The sequence below is a fragment of the Nanorana parkeri genome, unplaced genomic scaffold (genome assembly GCF_000935625.1).
Source record: "Nanorana parkeri isolate BGI_ZX_2015 unplaced genomic scaffold, ASM93562v1 scaffold64, whole genome shotgun sequence".
Classification (NCBI taxonomy): domain Eukaryota; kingdom Metazoa; phylum Chordata; class Amphibia; order Anura; family Dicroglossidae; genus Nanorana; species Nanorana parkeri.
Window position 1 is genome coordinate 1977468 of NW_017306332.1, and position 20212 is coordinate 1997679.

At 39.6% G+C, this 20212-nt stretch overlaps 1 protein-coding gene across 1 annotated transcript in view; it reads left to right on the plus strand.

Moving 5' to 3' along the window:
• Nucleotides 1-20212, plus strand: part of ABCB5 (ATP binding cassette subfamily B member 5) — a 169803-nt gene that overhangs the window by 12968 nt on the left and 136623 nt on the right. The window contains exons 11-12 of the mRNA XM_018576330.1: nt 143-346; nt 1501-1671. Of these exons, the coding sequence (XP_018431832.1) occupies nt 143-346; nt 1501-1671 (375 nt within the window). The remainder of the gene's footprint in view (nt 1-142; nt 347-1500; nt 1672-20212) is intronic.

The following is a 20212-nucleotide window of genomic DNA, read 5'->3' on the forward strand; positions in this document are numbered from 1 at the left end:
AGGAAAACAAGAATAACACAAGAATAACCTTCAGGACCGATGCCGGTATTTGCAGGTGTCACAAGGTTATTTTTGATGCCTCATGGGCCAGGTTACTTTAAACTGACACATATTGTGAGTTTATATAATTCTCAATTTTCAGGTCATGGTGGATGGACAAGATATTCGTTCACTTAATGTTAAGTGGCTAAGAGACAACATTGGTGTGGTCAGTCAAGAACCAGTCTTGTTCGGGACAACCATTGCTGAAAACATTCGCTTTGGCAGAGAAGGAGTAGCTGATCAAGAAATTGAACAAGCAGCCAGAGAAGCCAATGCTTATGACTTTATTTCCAAACTGCCTGATGTAAGTGTTATTTTTATCATTCAGTCCATGAAAAGCAGCAATGATGTGCAAACTGAACCTGGTTTGATGGGTCATTACAAATATAGTATATGTCATTACATCCGCAATGTACTTTGTATATTTAATGCATATTTTAATGTCAAACATCAAATTATTTAAAAAATAATAATGAACAATTCAACACAGAAAAGCCAGGCAGTGTATGGCCTTGTGAAACAGCTGGCTTCTCCCCATTTTATGTATTTATGTATTTATTTATCTGAACCCCTCATTCCAGCCATAAGATCTTTTACTATACATATATACATATATAACACACTCAGGTCAGGTATCTTTGTTGTAATAGCTGTCCAGTTAGATGCAGTAGTTTGCAACTACTTTAAAGGGCCTACAGACTGCCAAGTCTCTGCTGCCAGAGAAAATAGGGGTCGAGTAGTTGGGATTCATGTGCCTTTATTGTGACATTTAAAGATAATTTTTCCAAAGTGCCAGCATCTATGGAGGTCAATAGGATCTTTTTTTAAGCTTGTCTACTAATTGTTAAGGATATTTAAATACTTTTGCAACTATTTTAATGAAGTTCAGGATAAAATAATGATTGCTTAGCATACTATTTATCAGTGAACAGACTCCGGACAACGAGACGCTATACAGTCCATAATGGCAAACTTCATGCACAAAATAATAATAAAACAAACAAAAATGTCATAGCATATAGCACATGTTGTCTGTTGTCCTGCCCTAGGATGATAACGCTGCTTTCTCATAAATACAGTATGGGGAGTGAGTGTTGTCATCCTAAAACAGGAAGTGTGTTTATGGCAAAATCACCAAGTACAAATGTAGGAAAAAACGAGGAAGTAAACTAAAACTAAGGACTGTTAAGCTGCAATATACTATGTTTTGTTATTGGATTTAGATACATTTTAATACATGCAAGTGTCACATGCCTTTATACTGTCTGCCTGTTATCACATCAGCCCTAATGCATGTACATGAGTAAGAAATCACTGGTTAATTTTTAAGCTTCACAGAACATCACTATAAATGACATGAAACCTGGCCATCTAGATTATCTGTTTATACCATCCCTAAATCAGAGGGATGCAGCAGTTCTATTAGGAAATCTAAGTTTGTTCATGTTCTTTCTGCAGCAATTCAACACAATGGTTGGGGAGAGAGGAGCCCAGTTGAGCGGAGGACAGAAGCAGAGAATAGCCATAGCACGCGCCCTTGTACGAAATCCAAAAATTCTGCTTCTTGATGAAGCTACATCAGCTCTGGACATGCAGAGTGAGGCAGTTGTACAAGCTGCATTGGATAAGGTAACTTGTTTGATACAACATGTAAAAAAAACACCAACATTTACACACCAAACTTCAAAATACATGTTGCTTGTCTGAGTGTTCTTATGTTTACAATAGAGGGGTCAAGCTTATTGCCAAAATGATGCCTTTCAGTGGCTAACTACAAATATGCAAAATGAAAACTTTCCTAAAACTAGGTTCCTTCTCTGGGTGAACTGAGATGAAAGTTGAAGTAGCAAAGTGCTAAAAATAATGATATTCAGAGCAAAGGCACAGTATACAGATAAAATGTAAATCATCAGCACTGTAGTGTGAGAATCGAAAAGGCTGACCTTATTGAAGCACTACAAAGCAGTTAGATTACATAAGAGGTTTTAAAGTAGAACTATGGCCTTCCTCTAAAAAATGTGCTACAGTTTTCACTTATTCCCCCTGCAAAGTCTCACAAATACCTGTCCATTCTGCCAGTGAAATCTACCTGATACAATTTAGCTTCGTGTGATAGGGTGACAATGCTGCTGAACTGCTCCTGAAATCAGAGCAGCACTGCCACACTTATTTAGGCTTTGCCTGATTGCTTTACAGTGAGATGAGAAGATGTTGCAGGGTGTGCTGCCATCAGCATTGTTAATGCTAATTCCTAAGCCTGTAGTTTAACTATAACTGGCCATACTTAGTCCTGTTCAATGCTTTCTGGATTGACAGCACTGTGTCTACTTCTGTAACCCTTCCACTGTGAGCTGAAATGTCTTTGAAGGGTGCATGTGAGACACAAATGAAGGAGGATTTGGCTCACTAGGGGGGGTAAGGTAGATTTTGTTTTTCTTTTTACTCTAGGAGCTTGTGGATCACATATTAATGATATTTGAGACCTGTTTAGACTGTCACGCAGTAGCCCTTAGATGTCCTATAAATGCTGTGCTCAAGTTTAATTGTTGTACTAAACATTTTTATTACTTGTGTTCCCAGATTATACTTTTTTGGTGCAGTTATGGAATTTCTGTTTACTTTAATCAGTTTCATTTCATGTGTGCCTTAAAGTGACACTATACTCAGGAGTTAAATCTTAAAAATGCACTCAAGTACCTTAACTATTAACAAAAATGTATCTTATTTGTGTATCACTTAGCTGTAGGTCCTCAAATCATCTCTAAATTGGTGCTGACACTGTCCTTCCTTCTGGAGGGTCGCTACTTTTGTTCCCCATGGTCTCTGTGTGTGTCGTAAAGTAGTCACTGCTCAAAGCTTGCTCCTGTGATGTACTACAATCACAATACAAATTAGTAAACTAAATTTGAGATTGTAGTCCATCACAGGAGTGAGCTTGGGCCAGTGGCTACTTTACAACACACACAGGGACCATGAAGAACAAAAGTAGTCACCCTCCAGAAGGAAGGACAGTGTCAGCACCAATTCAGAGATGATTTGAGGATCTACAGCTGAGTGATACACAAATAAGATACATTTTTGCTAATAGTTCTGGTCCTTGAATGCATTTTTAGGAATCAACTCCTGAGTTTAGTGTCACTATAATATAGTGTAAGATAGGCTTGTAGAAAGGCTTGCCCCACTGGATTGTTACAGTGATTTTCTTATATTTTAAACAGAAGGTGGTCAAGTCTTGTGCACAGTTTGTTCCATATCCACACCGTATAGTCTTTAGTGGGGCATTTTGTGATCAATTTCATATAAACATTTGATGATAAACAAGAGAGGGCTTATTTGAGATGTACATTTTTGGTTATTTTATCCATGAACAAGATATGTGGGTATTTTTTGCATTTCTTGTTCATCCATGGAAATGTCCCTGCATAAATGGCCTCTATAATCTTTCATAAACTAAAATACTGTAAAACAGTAGAAGCAAATCTGTGAATATTTTCAGTGGTCCTGCACACCCCTTGTGAGTCAGAGCTAGAGCCCTTCATTCAGCAGAGAGCATATGCTTTCTTGTTTGCAGAGTTATAGGTTTGACTCAGTAAGGGGTGTGTTGGACCTCAGCAGAGAGACCACGCTTTCTATACAGAGAGAAAGGTCCCTTATCTACAGCATATTGTACAGGCATTGCAACTCAAGCTGTGAACTGTAAAACTTAGAACTCCTTTATTTGCACCTGGAATTTATTTAGCTGATTTGAATTGAAAGTTAAATTGGACTTTATGATATTAATTGGTGTATACTAATTGGTGGCATATAATCATAGAGATGTATATGGCTATATGAAATACATTTTTTAGTGTGTTGCTGACAGCCTGCTACTGACAGCTGGGCGGAGCCAGCCGTCATCTCACGGCTGGCTCTGGCCACTTGCAGAGACAGATCAGCGTCCCTGGTTACCAGGTAACCAGGGACGCTGATCTGTCATTACACTGAGAACACTGATATCACGGTGGCTTCGCCGGGTTCTCAGTGTTTCCAGGGACGCCGATCTGTCATTACGATGAGAGCTTAGCAGAGCCGGCGGTGATATGAAAGCGGACTCTGCTAAGCTCTCATCCTAATGGCAGAACAGCGTCCCCTGGATACTCTGTAAGCAGGGGACGCTGTTCTGCCATTAGGATGAGAGCTTAGCAGAGCCGGCTTTCATATCACCACCGGCTCCGACAAACTCTCATTGTAATGACAGCTTGTCCCGGCCAATAGAAAACAGTTGGGTGGAGCTATCTGTCACTGCTAGCTCCGCCCAATCCTTTTCTATTTTTTTCCACTTTTTTTTACTGTTTTTCTATTCTGCTCGGTACCACAGAGGTATCGAGCAGAATAGCCGGGCTGAATGCCGCTCAGCGGCATTCGGCTATTCACTCACTGCTGTTCGGCATCTATGAGAATAGGCCGAACAGCAACGAGTAGCCTGCTGGAGGTTCGGCTCAGCCGATCCAGATGTTGGATCGGCTGAGTCGAACTCCTTCTGCACTTCGAGTCAGCATGTTCGGGCCGACCCGAAGCAAGCCGGTGTACGGCTGATTTTAGCCGATATACGTCTGAAATCATCTGTGCAAGCTTGAAGTGAATAGTCAGCGTTCGGCTCACTTCACTTCGGGTGGGTTATTCACTCGGCTGCCTACGGCAGCTTTGTGAATAACCCCCAAAATGTTTCATTGACAATTTGGACTGCCACATTTTGTTGGTCACAAGATTACAGTTTTGTGAGTTTATTTTTTCTTTTAGACAACATCACGTATATGAACACTTTATGTATGCACTTTTTATACTGTATATTAGGTTTACTGTATTTAATAATATGATATTTTGGGGGGGATGGGTTACAATTGTTTCTTTTTGGACCATACTACTTATTTTAACACTTTATTTATGCGCTTGTTATATACTATATAAGAGTAATTGTCTGGTAATTTTTGGTGTGCTTATTTTAATATTTTTATTTTAAGTTTTTTGTTGGTTTATGTTAGTTAATTTTATTTTAGGAGGATAGAACAGTTGAATTGTTTATAGTAAAATCGATGATATGAGAAGGTTTAAAAAAAAAATTTGAATAATATCTTTTTTCTGTATTTCTGTATTCTAATTAACAAAACACACATGTATATACACTGAGTGGCCAGATTATTATGACCACCTGACATTTGTAGGCAAATTAGCTATAATTAGCTATAATTTTGCGCTGAAGTTGCTAAAGGGCCAGACCATTATAAATAGGGAAGCAGGTTGTTTACCACGACAGTAGAAGTGATTTTTTTTCTGAAGATATGGGTAAACAACGCGATTTAACAGCCTTTGAACGTGGGATGATTGTTGGCGCTCGGACCCATGGAGCCAGTATCAGCAAAACAGCAGAATTCGTTAAATGTTCAAGAGCAGCTGTTGTTAAAGTGTTTAAAGACTGGACTGCCAGCCGAAAATCTGGGTCTGAACGTGCGAATTGTGGCCGTCAGGGACTAGTCAATGTTAGGGCAGAACGGAGAGTGGCAAGACTGGTACAAGACAACAGAGGGGCAACAGTGCAGTGTCAGATTCCTCGCATCACCTTTCAACATCTCGTGAAGTCATCTCGTGGAGTCATCTCGTGGCCCAATTAAGTACTGATGGGGTGGTCATAATAATCTGGCCACTCAGTGTATATATATATATATCTATCTATCTATATATATGGATAGATAGATAGATAGATAGATAGATAGATAGATAGATAGATAGATAGATAGATAGATAGAATTTTTTATGTTTTTTCAATATTATTTGTTAGCCAGGAAAAGGTATCACTTTGACCATATATTTTGCTTTCTCTACCTATGTTTTTATTCCTGGCTATACTTTTCTCCTTTCAATCTCTCTTTATTTGCTGTTTTAGGCTAGAGCTGGTCGCACAACAATAGTCATAGCTCATCGACTATCTACCGTTCGAACTGCTGACATCATTGCCGGATTCCATGGTGGCATTGTGGTTGAGCAGGGGTCACATAATGATCTCATGACTAAAAAGGGAATTTATTATTCACTTGTGATGCTTCAGGTAATTATGCCTCGAACACTATGTCAGAATATGATGCACAATGATATTCCAAGAGAGCAATGGACTATAACATAATATGTTAATCCAAAATATCTCTATTAATGTAAAGAATATTTGAAGAGTTTTAAGTTTATAGATCTTCAAATCATGTCTGAATTGGTGCAGAAAAGACCCGTCCAATGCGAACACCCGGTACCGGGTGTTTCACATATAGGCGATCAGCGGGTCCATAGCCCGACGATCGCCTATATGTGCACGTTCGCGGCACCCCTTCAGCTCCTTGCTGATCTCCGTCCGGGCTGTGAATGCAGAAGTGATGTGTATTACATCACTTCCGCATTCACCTGTCAGTCATCTGGAGAGAGAAGAAGCTGATAAAGCAGATCTCTGCTTTATCAGCTTCTTTTGGGGTCCATAGGTGATATTAGGGGTCCTAGAGACCCCTAATATCTCCATAAAGAGGACCTGTCAGTGTGCCTTTGCTATTATATAGGGGGTTGTTATCCCCCTATATAATAGCAATAACAATAAGTGCAAAAAAAAAAATATAAATAAAAAAAAAGAAAAGTAACACATAAAAAAATAAAATAAAATAAAAGCCACATATAAAAAAAGGGGAAAAAACCCCCCCAAAATGTTTAACTCCCCCACCCCCACGTTTACGCGCCTATAAACGTAAATACGCGTCCGGTGCCCCAGCGCGCAAAAATTACAATTGCGCTACACATGTTACATATCGCCGCGAACGTCGCAGTGAGAGCAATCATTTTAGGGCCATCAATCACTGATAACACTAAACTGATGAGCGGTAACAGCTTTTAAAGCGTCGCCTATGGCCAATTTTGGGTATTATCGTTTTTTGAGGTTTCGCGCGCGCACGCAATTTTAAGGCTTGACATGTTTAGTGTCTTTTTACCCGACGTGACCCCATCTTTTATATTTTACCAAAAAATTGGGTAATAATAAATGTTTTATCATTTAATATAGGGGAAACTTTTTTTTTTTAAATTTCGGTAATTTTTCCTTAATATAGTAAAAAAATAAAACCCCCAGTGGTGAATAAATACCACCAAAAGAAAGCTCTATCTGTCCCCAAAAAAGGGTATAAAATTCATTTCAGTACAGCGCTGCATGACGGAATAAATGTCAGTCAAAGTACCGCAGCGCTGAATACTGAAAAATGGCCTGGATGGGAAGGGGGTTTAACACCGCGGATGTCAACTGGCTAAAATGTAGGGAGGGAAGAGCTATAAGTGGCCTTAGGATTTGGTACTTTGGATCTAAATGATCCACAGCTTCCATAACAATAGGTTCTCACTTTGCCACATGGTCCTCAGCTGTCTCATGCTATCATATGACAGGAAATAGCTAGGAAATGCTAGGAAATAGCATTTAGATGCTTTGCTACTATCTATGCTAAGAAAGCAGTCACCTTTCTTGGAGAATAATTATATAATTACCATTTGGGATGGGGAGAGGTTCGGGTAGCACTGGTAATGGATTGTCTTGTTCCCCCCGGAACAAATGTGCTGTAAGCTATCATGTGAAATTACTTTATAGAGCATTATGAATATAAGGTATTATGGTACTATGTAGCAACCACATCACGCACAGAGTGTCCAGGCATCCAACACAACTGGAAGTGCCAGATGTTGCAGATTTTTAAGCAAGTTTAGCTCTTTAAGACAATGAAGATCAGCAGCGTGGACAGTAAAACAGGTAATTATTAACTGTTTTATTTGCAGCGAGGCTTTTTTTTTTGTGTCAGACTTTTCAGTTCATCTTTAGGTTTATCAGAACAGAATTCAGAGTTCACTCAGAATTCACCTTTTAGCAGGTTTCTAAACAATAAGAGATGATTGTTAAAAAGTTGTTATAAACTTCTGTGCTTAGCTCACCATTCCTGGCCTTACCAAAGCAGCACAATTGTGAAAAATAAGATAGATGATGTAGAGATGTAATGCCCCTTACTCAGCAGATCATAAGTTGTGTTTGATTTTCAGAACCAGGATAAAAAAGAAGATACGGATGGCTGTGAAAGAAGCTCCTTGCATAGGAAAACTTCAAATGAAGACTGTAAGGAAGATGAAAATCAGGAAACCGAAGAAACAGAATCATTACAAGATGTTGAAAATGTGCTGACACCTATCAGATGTGAAAGTTTCAAAATAGAATCTGGAAGGAAAAAAAGCCAAACCCCATCACAAAGCGATTCTGACAAGGAAAAGCCTGAAAACTTAGATAAGGTGTGAACGGACCAACATTTATCATTTTACAAAATGTATTAGGTGTCAGATAGATATGAAATATTAGTTTTAGCATATCTCAAGAAAATTTAAACCCAGTCACAAAAATCTCATATAAGCTATTTTTAAAGGTTGTTTTTAATGTTTTAAAATGCAGAGGCTTTAATAGCATAATTCCTGGTGATCCTTAAGTGATGGTTCTTCTACAGGCCCTTCCTTTTAAGGGTTGCCAACTGTCTCCCAGTTGTGCTCCAGTCCCATGCACCCCTGGTTAAGACCACAAGCAGCCGTGTCAACATAAATTGTGGAGGTGGTAATTCGTAATGCTTGGAATTATACGATGATAGTCTCTGGTGCCAGTAAAATATAATACTAGCAACAATGTCATCAGCTGCATAATGACATTGTATGGAAAATATGGTAACAGCAATATCCTGGCAGTATCTGGTGTCTTTTAATAATAGCATGTGGGAAAGCAGCACTCCAAATAGCACTAACCTACCAAAGTTATGGGTGCTCCTCCTAATGACTAAAGGGGTGGTGCCATTCATTCAATCCAAAAAGATGCAAACAGTCACTAGCACCCCAATATAATAATTTCACAATTTTTTTGTGAAAGCACAATGTCATATGTTAAGGGCCATGAATGGCAATGTTCTGGGGCCTTGCAGGTTCTTCTTCAACACAGTAGTATCACTGCTAGTGACAGTAGTGGCCTACACTATGCATATACAGTCATCTGGGCATAATGGCATAATGTTTCTGTTACCAACTAAGACAGCATGACAAACATTTACCTTTAGGTCTAGTACTCTCCCCCACCAATTATTCCACATATGCTGTTGAGATTATAATCATTTAAGCAACCTTAAAGCACCATGATTTCTAAATACTTAAAGCTTACACATAGCTTCCTTTCATCGCTCCTGGTGGCCAGCAGAGAGTGAAAGCAAGGTCAATAATGTTTGCTCCTTTTAAATCTACAGCTTTCATTAAAAAATAGATGGTTATTCTGCCAGAAAGATCTTTCCTCAGGCACTTCCTGTTATTGACTGACAACACTCTGTCCCTGCCTTCTAACTGCTCTCCTGAGTTGTGACCCTGTCAAGTGTGCTTCTAATTCTCTGCCATTGCTACCTTTAGGAAGCCGCCCCTGAACAATGATATGTAGTCACTGCAGATGTAGACAGGAAGTGGATGCAAAAAAAAATGGAGGAGAGTAGCAGTGCTGAGATCTGAAGGATGATAAAACAGTATTTTCTAAAATAAATGATTTATGATTGACAGTATTCAAGCAAAATAAATGGTTAGTAAGATCTACTTTAAAGCCACTCTAACGCTATAGCAAATAGTTTAGTTCGTGGCATACCTGTATAAGAACTCTAGAAATACCACTCCAGCTCCATTGCTGAGAAATCTTCTGCTGAAATCATAAGGGAAACCAGCACTTCCAGGAGTGTCGATCTTCAGAGTCCCCCCACAGCTCCCACTGCTTCCTACCTCTGACCTCCACCCATTACAGCATGTAGTAGTGACATGGAGGTCGACCAAATAGAATTATGGAGTACCCGGAGATTGAAAATCATGAAAGTGTTGAATTTATAAATGGAGTGGGATTTGTTGGCACGGGCAGCAAGAAAGGTAAGTATTTTTAGAGTTCTGTTCCAGATAGGCCTTGGAATAAATTATGTCTTATACAGTGACGTGCGGTACTTCTTGCTCCGTGTGAGGCATTCCCCAGCCTCGCCCCCAGCACGTCCTGCTCCACCCCCGCCTGATGAAGCCCCGTCCCCAACTCATCCCCAAGCTAGTCTAAAGGAGGAAGGGAGGAGACAGGGAGGTGCACTGTCCATGACAGGTTACACAGCGGTGAGGATTTCCCTGCTGTTTAACCTGATAGAAGCCGATCTGAATGGAGAAAAACCTGTCAGCTTCAGACATGAAGCTGACAGCTTTTTCCTCCATAATTCTATGTGAGGCTCTGCCCCACCTGCCTCCCCTGACCGCACGTCCCTGGTCTTATTGCAACAGGATCTCTTTTATATGAGTATATTGCTTTGCTATATGAATATGTTACTTTACACTTAATAGGCAATAAAAAGCTTACCCCAACCCATTAGTTTTGGATGAAGAAAAATATGTAACCTGAATGCAAATAATAACTCTTATTCACAAAGTCTCAGTCCACACCATTGATACTCAGAATTTCCATCCTAAACACATAAGGCAGCAGAAGTCTAAATGTTCTGTCTAACGGTACATGGTAAATGCTGCTATCTAGTGGTGATTTACAAAACAAGTTCAAATAGTCTTTTCTACCACAAAAATCACCAATGAAGCATATGTTACATGTTAAATTTATCTTTTAAAACATATTTACTATTCAGTATTTTGTCTTTTAGAGCACAGAAATACCTTTTAGAAGAATTCTAGCACTAAATAAGCCAGAATGGTTGTACATCATGATTGGAATCATAGCAGCTTCAATCAACGGAGGAGTATACCCAACATTTGCTGTCATTTTTGGAAAAGTTATTGGTGTAGGTAACAATTCCAGTGTAATGTAGTAATTACCATGCTGTTTTCAGTGGTAAATAGGTAGTGGGCTGTTAAGACAAGTATTGCTTATCCACAGATGGTGATACAGGATGACATTATCAGGGTGGTGATCGCTGAACTAGATTCACTACACAATCTACAGCATTTGGACTTGGATGAAACATTTGTCAAGGAATTATGTTATTACCAGTGGCATATAAAAAAAACCATAGGGTCCTTGTGCGTAAACAATTTTTGGTTCCTTTATTTGGATATTACATCAGGGCAATTTTGAGAATGTCTCACACTTCCTACCTGTCCTAGAAGTGAGTAGTTCCCTAGTGTGTATGTCAGCAGAATGGGGTCTCCAGAGCTGCCGAACTAACATCTGATCTACATGGGTCCCTAAGTCCCAGGGGGCCATAGTGCAGTCTGAAGAAACGGTAGATCTGTGGTTTCCAGTGCACTGCTAGCAAACGGATGTGCTAATTACCCATAATACTATCAGTGGTACTTTAACATCTCAAAATAAGACATCTTTGAAAGTGGATTGTAAAGTATTTTATATAATTAAAGCATCTGAAAAGCTCCTCTGTAAAAGACTATCTTAAAAATCAAGCTGCCGTAACTAGACTGTAAAGGTCGGTTCATACTGGACAGTGCCAAGGATAATGAAAATCCACAAAAATTCCATCTTTAATATTATTTTATTTCTGGCAGTAAATATGAATGTGCAGAGCCAATGTATGTTAACTTAATCCTGTGTTTTCTCTGCTTTGATGCATATGTATTTAAAATGTATATAAACCCTAACAATGAACTTGTCCGCTAAATATGCCATTAAAGAAAGTCCTGGAGCAAAAGGCAAAAGAATAGGCGAAAGGACGGCATGACAGGGTGGGCAGGCAGTCAGGTAGAGAAAGGGTTAAGTTAGCCTAAGGAAGGTGCTCGGGTGTCATCTTCCTTTTTCAGCTAATGGGTTGTCGGGATGTCACGTTTGCTATATTACATGCTGTGCTGGATCAGCTTCCTCATTGCTGTTCTTCCGATTTTGAGGTGTCTCTCTTCCGGGTGGCCTTCCTGTTGGCGTTTTTCGGTGTGTTTCGGATCGGGGAATTGGTGAGTCCGTCAAAGGCCGTCCACGGGGGGATTTTAAGTCAGGATGTATTGTTAGTTCCGGGGTCCGTTCGGATTCTACTGAGACGCTCTAAAACAGATCAATTTGGAAAAGGTAAGTGGGTGGTCCTCCATACTATTCCTAGTTCGGCTTCTTGACCATGTTTTGTTATATTTGTTTTATAAGTGTGGAAATACATGTTGATTTTGCCAGAGATCTTGCGAGCTGCTGTGTGCTCTCTGCCTGTGCACATGGAGGGGTTTTAAAGATGAGGAGGGGAGAGGGAGATGAGAAGAGATGTGTGTTATTTCTAATCTATCAGGAATTAAGTAAGCAGGGCTGACACTATGTGCTTAGAAGTTTAGAGGAAAAAATACACTGTGTTATCATGTCAAAGAGAAAGTTAGGAGAACATTATACAGTATTTCTGGCACATTGGTAGTTATTTTCTGTACTTACAGAGTGTTTAAAGGTATAAAACATGGAGAAATGTTTTCAGAGATGTACAAAATATGTTTGTTTTTTTTGCCTTGACATACATTACATTGCATCCCATACGCTTGAGGAATTAATTATGTTGCATCCCTTTAATATCTCATAAAGTTGTCAGAGTCACTTAAAAAAAACTTCATATCTGCTAGCTTAGGTTAGCTCATGACTTTTTTGAGCTATGTGCAATGAGAAAGCACAAAAGATTAGGTATGACCGTATCTAAAAAAGGAGCTTTTTATAGTGAGGTTTTTCAGTGTTGAAATTTAGAGCGTTTGCAAAAAAAGCATGTTGACTCCTGACACCTATGCACTGATTGTGAATGATTAATTCTCCTCCATCATTTACTAAGACTTTCTTTGTTATTGATGCATTTGCAGACATTCCAGGAACAGGACCCAGTCAAAAAGAATCAAAAGACGGCTTTATTATCATTAATGTTCCTTCTGCTAGGACTAATTAGCTTTATAGTTTATCTTGCAATGGTAAGAAAAAGCTAAATCCTATACAGTAATATAAATATATATGTATATTCTTTTCTTTTTTTAAAAAACCTTTACATTCTGACCTGGTGAGAACTTCGGAAATGTTGACCACTGAGAGCGAATTTGGGCTGCTACCAAATCCTGCTCTCGAAATGCTATGCAAGGTCGAATCTAATTATATAAGTTTTATTCAGATTGTATATGGTACCTAACAGACTTGCTAGAACAAACCCCAGCTACTCACCTAACTGTTTTTGTGGCTGCCAGACACGGGTTGATTTTTACCATACTTGGTGGTCCTGTCCAGTTGCTCAGCGACTGTTGTCCCAAATGTATACTCTCTTTCGAAGGCTGCCCATGAATCCTAGTGAGGCCTTGAGCCAATAATCTTACTAAACATCAATCTACCTTAATGACACATGTACTGACAGCCATGCAGCAGTTGATCGCGGGAGCTTGGCTCTGAGATACACTTTGCTTTTCTGCGGTCCAGAATGGATCTTGGTTAACGAGAAACTGATGGCCAAATTGAAAGCATGGGCATGGCTTGCTGAGTGCTGTGTGTCAATGAATGCACACAGCTCGGCTCAGTTCCTAGCTGGGAGCGCGCACACACGGGTATATCCTTTGCAACCTGCTACCAAAAAGGAGACACCCTTAACAGAAGGGGAGGTCAGTGGTCTAAAATATGTGAAAAATAAATGAAATGGTGCAATTTAAAACAGGTAATTAAGTAAAAATGTATCTATTGTCTGCAACTCCTACTAGAGGAACAAGAGGAACAGAGAAGATTAATATCAAATCTGTAAAATAAATATAAGGGACATTAATGAGTTAATATTTACTTTTAGTAATAATGTTTTAATTTTTACAATACAGTAAAATATAAGTACCCGTTGAGTTGAAGTCTGAACAAAACTTATAAGTGAATTTACATAATATATTCGTCTTTTTTTTTTAGGGCTTCATGTTTGGAAAATCTGGAGAGAATCTAACCATGAGGCTGCGGTCGTTGTCATTTAAAGCACTGCTCCAACAGGTGCATACGCTGCAGTGGGTAACGGGTGCTGTTCAGTTAGATTTTTTCCTTTCTTTCCATTAGAAGAGTAAGATTTTGTAATTTTTGTGTAGTTGTGTGTTATCGTGACCATAAAACTGATCAGAAACAAGCAAATCAATAAGCCACCATGTAAAAGAAGAGTAAAAATATGTACCAGTTTTTTAGGGGTTTCTTAATGACAGAGTGGTTTAAAGTGAACCTGCGCCCAGAATGCACACTAAAGTATTTACATATTCTGAGCAAACAGTGGAAGCAAGTCCTCATTCACTTCTGCAGCTATAGGCACTGTGGAGAAATTTGATTTTCAAATTAATAACAGAAGCACTGAAATCTCAGCTATTTTTTTTCTAAGCCACCCTTCTAATGTAACAACCAGCAGCTGGTTCTATGTTGTTAGGAATCAACAACCAACCAAAACCAACCTAAAGGTGCCCATACACCTTACAACCGTTGCAAGACTTTTGTCTTGCGATGGTTGTAAGGTAATTAAAAAAACATACGATCTGCCCATCTTGGACAGGAAGATTGTACTTGCGTTCATCGCTTGCGCACACCGGCCCGTGCGGCATTTGTCTCCCAAGAACGCCACTAACTCGCCGACAATCGTACGATTCTCGGAGGGTTTTCAAGCCTTCTCGGGTGACAAAAGACGTGCGACCATACAGTACGTGCGACCATACAGACCATACTCTCTGTTTGCCTGAGGACGGGGCCGCATGGTCTCGAAACGTCGCTAAGGAGATGTGTGTTATCTCAGTCAATAAACAGCATTGACTTTAATATCATGGAGTGCGAGTGACTACTTTCATCTATCTACACACAGTAGAAATGGTCGCACGCCTTCCATACACCTGGCGATTATCGTACGATTGCGGGATTTCCCACAATTATCGTACGATAATCGGCTGCTGTATGGGCACCTTTAGAGTCTTTGCTGTGAACTTTGCAAATGTTTAAAGAAGACTTTCAGTCCACTAAATGAGTTTGCCTCCCTGAACTCCCTATCCTCTCCCCCCATCACTGTACAGTTATAAAGTTTTTTTCTTTTTTTTTAACACTGGCCTAGAGTATCCCCTCTCCCCCCCTCCCACCACCCACCACTTTTGCCTAGGCAAGAATAATGTGCCCTGCTCCTCCAGCCTCCTGGGATAACCTCATCACATATCCCAAGAGGCAGCAGAAGTAAGGAAACCCAACAGCTGATGGGCGGACCTAATGAGCATCATCGGGGCTGGCTGCCTAAACCCAGAATAAGTAGCCGGCTCCCAATGATTGAGGAATACCAAGATGGCGGCACAAGACATGGGCTGTGACAGCACAGCAGCAGATTGCAGAAGGACAATGCTAGGCAGTTGAGTATATGAGTTGAGGACAGCTCTGCCTAACGGGTAAGAAGGCTAAACAAAAAAAGCAAGGGAGTGGAATTCCTCTTTAAGAATGAATAACTTCACAGTACAAGCAGCTACAAAGGTCAGTGATGGTTTATGTTAAAGCTCTTTTACTGATTGTTAGGAATATGCAAAAACGTAATTGTCTAAAACTTGGGCACAGGTGCACATTGAACAGAAAATTCAGTATATCAGTTGTGTCGGTTTTTATATTAACATTTTTTCCATTTAGACAATTGCCCCTAATAGTCTGATGATGCAAGGGAAGTATGGTGTACTGGTATCTTGGCACCCTGGGTATGTGTAGGGTATGCACCAATTTTAGCAAGGCCCAGAAGAGAGAAGGCTTGGTGTGACACTAGCACAAGATGCATTGGAAATTTGAGAAGGTTTTCTTTTACCATTTATAAACTTTTTCTTTGACGAGCAGCCTCTCCAAAAGCTGTGGATATTTACAAGAAAGACTACTGGAGGATTGTGTGATGGTAATCATTAGCACCAAGAGTTAAATCGACATTTTCTAGGAGAAGTGAACAATCTAGGACAACATAGCTGAACTTAAAAGTGAGCTGAATTGGAGAATTTTTCCAAATCAGCTATGTTGTCCTAGATTGTTCACTTCTTCTGCCTTCTCTAAACTCTTCACCCTTTTGTGACTAGTCCTGTTAATTATATTCACAAAGAGAAAGTAGTTATAAATAATAATCCATAAATTACAAGGCGGTATTATTCCAAGTAAACATATCTCTAACAGTGTATTCATCTTACAGGAAATGGGATATTATGATGACCATAAAAATGCTGTTGGAGTACTACTGACAAGACTTGCAACAGATGCTTCCCAGATTAAAGGAGTATGTATCAGTGTTCTTATATATGTTTAGTATTTTAGTACATTCAGTCAGCTTACTCTATAGGTTAAGTACATCCAACTTGTTAAAGTATATGTATGGAGAAAGCTTTAGTAGGTACAGGTTAAAACCCCTTTAAGTTTGTTTTGGTTGTCTATGCCCAGGCGGTGGAGATTTTCCTTCACATACTACTCCAGGGACTCAATAGAAACTGAGAGAAAATCTCTCCAAAGTGATGGGAATTGACCCCTTAGACAGCTGTAACCAGGACCGGTGTCCCCAGTGGAAGATTTTTCTTCTGTTCCTTTTCCAGTGACAACCTAACAGAAGGTGTAACGATTCCCTCTATTAAAAAAAAAAAGTTTTGGCACCACATACAATTTAAGTCAGGTCTGTGTACATGATGTGACTTGTATAGACCACCAGCTTTTATACTTATTATAGCTCTGGTGGTTAGATCTCTGTATCTTCCAGTGAGGCTGATGCAAGAAGCTTCACTGTCTCATGTCCTGCAGGTACAGTGACATATCAGGGATTTAATACAGTATAATTATGCCAAAGTACTTATAACATTTATACCGTCATTAAGACTGTCTGTCTGTTTTTATGTAACATATATTGTACAGATGAGTGGTGGCATTGTCAGGTTGTCTGGGTTCCATTGTATGTGTGTAAAATCACTGCAGCAATACAGTCACCATGCAGTATTTATTTATAGCTGGCAGAGAACTGCATTTTCTAGCTCTTAAGGCCCGGTTCACACCTGGGTGTTTTGTAGCGCGTTTCTACGCTCTGCAATTGCTCTAGCACCGAAATCCAATTATTTCCTATGGGTATGGTTCACACCTGGGCGTATTACAGGCTGTATGAACGCGCTACAAAACGCCCTACGCCCAAAGAAGTACACCGGTAAAAACGTGCGGCACGAAACGCGCAACAAACGCGCATATTCGATACGCCTAGGTGTGAACCCAGCCTTAAAGTGAACCTGGTCTAAAATGTATCTAAGATAACAGAGCTAAAGTGCAGACACCTGGTGGTACTTGCAAGTACAAGTTTGTGTCTTCAGTTTAACTACAGTGTAACCTCTTGGGTACTGGGCGCAGGCTATGTACTGTATTATGACATGACTTTTGCAGAGATGAAAGCCAGCCCCTCTTGCACCATGTCCCACCATGTGTGATTAATCTGTCAAATATTAGCAGTGTTATTCACAAAAGGGTGAAGAGTTTTGGAAGGCAGGAGAAGTAAACAATCTAGGACAACATAGCTGATTTGGAAAAAAATTCCAATTCAGCTCACTTTCCATTTCAGCTATTTTGCCCTAGATTGTTCACTTCTCCTGCCTTCCAAAACTCTTCACCCTTTTGTGAATAACCCTGCAGAACTTCAGTGGGCAGTAGGCATTGGCACCTCACATTTGAATAATAAAAAGTGGGGCATAATACCAGAGGATGGGGCTTAATCTCAAATTGGTCAAAGACTCACATATACCTGGGGCACAGGACCCAAGAGACTCCACAGGGACACATACCAACTATTGCAGGCACCACAAAGTACCTGCACATCTGTACTGTTATTGTCCCTGTTATTACTCCTGCTCATTATCATTAGAACAAGTGTACCATCAGTCTTGCTTTGACATTCCGCCAGACTCCAGAGTAATGTTAGCCCCAAAGGAGCTGGTTGGATAGATCCTTCTGTTTCCCCCAGTGATGACCCACCCAGGCAAAACTCAATCTCACCAACAAACCTGAAGCTTAAAAGGGATTCAATGAAAAGTAAAAGCCCTGTGGGGATATAAATGGGCAAATACCAAACAATGACATTCAGGTACTGACAATATACACACAACTATTTATTATAATTGACAGTATAACTGGATGGTCTATCTAACAGTAACTAAGGCCCTACCTAAACCACTGGCCGGTGGATCTAAATTCAGTAAGCTGGTGTTGGGGCCCTTGATTTTTCTTCTCCCTGTTCTTTCCAGCACCGTCCACCAATAGCAGAGAGGAGCTACAAACTGAAACAGGAAAGAATGTTCTGCCAGGTGGCTTAAAGGGGCCACCAGCCACACTATACTAGTACAAACGTGAAAAGAAATTTTAGCACATTAGTCTAAGAGATGTTGGAAAAGCTGTAAGGTACTACAAAATTATTTGAGCATCCCTTGACAGTTATCCTAAAGCAATTCTCAAAGTATCCATATATACTGAGGTATACTGAGCTTTGGGTGACGGGAGGACGCTAGTTTGTGTCCTCCTGTTACCCTTAGGAGAACTATGGGGAAAAGCCCTGACCCCATAGTTCTCCTTTAAGCCAAAGCAGCCGCATTTAATTTTCCATATTAGACTTCTGTTCTATTCCCTCAAGTTATACTGAATATCATGCTTTTTATGCTAGAGTATATGTAAATTGCATCATTAGAGCTTCATATACATTTTAGAATGTTGATATAATTTAAAAAATGTTTATTTTTTTTAAATCTGGAGCTTTTATTAAAAAAAAAATAGTAATCCAACAATTAAAGCCCTTGTTGAGGCACTTCCTGTTATATACGTTGACAATGGTCTCTCCCTGTCTTCCAATTTTGCCTCTGCATTGTCACCCTGTCACTCAAGCTTCCGATGGAGATTACAAGTGGCTGTTTCAACACACATTACAATGGCATGGTCCACTGTTGACTCCAGCAGGAAACCTGCCATTAGAAATACCATGCAGCCATCTCTTGAGTGGAGGTACAACAAAGGATTAAAAGGGAGAAACAAGTATTTTATTTTAAAAATGCAATTATTTTTAATTCACTGTGTTTTAAAAACTAGATGCTATTCAGTTAGAGTTTGCATCTGCTTTAACTCAGATAACATTTATTGCCTCATATGCTCTTCCAGCTATAAATGGTAAAAATAAATCATTGGATTGAATAGTGCGGTGTCCCTCCCTGTGCCGGATACTGATAGGAAAATTGTAATGTGCTTCTTGGAGATTTATTTACTTTTTAAAGTTTGTCTTTCTGCCTTGTAGGCTACTGGGAGCCGACTGGGATTACTCACAATGACAGTGTGCACTCTGCTTGCCGCAATCCTCATTGCCTTTGTACATGGCTGGCAGCTGACACTGCTTATCTTGGCCTGTATTCCATTTCTGATTGGAGCCAACATCATTAGGATGAAGTCTATAGCGGGACACGCATCCAAAGATCAAAAGGCCTTGGAAGAAGCTGGGAGAGTATGTTTTTTTGGTTTTTTTAATGTCACGCTGCAGACAATGATATCATGTTTGAAAGTGTCATTTAATGTGTGTTTGTGCGTGTGTGCCTATATTATTGTATGAGTACATAAATTATTAATATTATATCATTGTAAAATGACACAAACAGGACAGAATTACCACAATTGTAATTAATATGTGGATATTGCTGTTAAAGTGACATTAAACCCTCAGATTTTTTAACATAAACCAATACTGTAATGTGTGCCTTACTGTAATCCATGGTTGTTTCCCTTCTCTTTGCTGCTCTTCCTTTTAAATCTGTATCTCTTCTCATGCTTGGGGAGAACTTCCCTTTGCAGCTGAGTGCCTCTTCCTGTAGTGCTGGCTCAGGTTGTGAACCTTCACACAGACACCATGTATCCATTTCAGAGACAAGGCAGTCTGCTGCAAAACAGAAGTTCTGCCCAGCATGAGAACAGATACAGATTTAAAAGGAAGAGCAGCAAAGAGAAGGGAAACAACCATGGATTACAGTAAGGCACACATTGCAGTATTGTTTTATGTTAAAAAATCAGTGGGTTTAATGTCACTTTAATGTAAAACTCCACTTTTTCTAACAAAAGTTATATAGCATATGTGATTGCTATACAAGCCATTTTGTATATAATGTTATGAAAATTTAATTTCCACTGCAAACT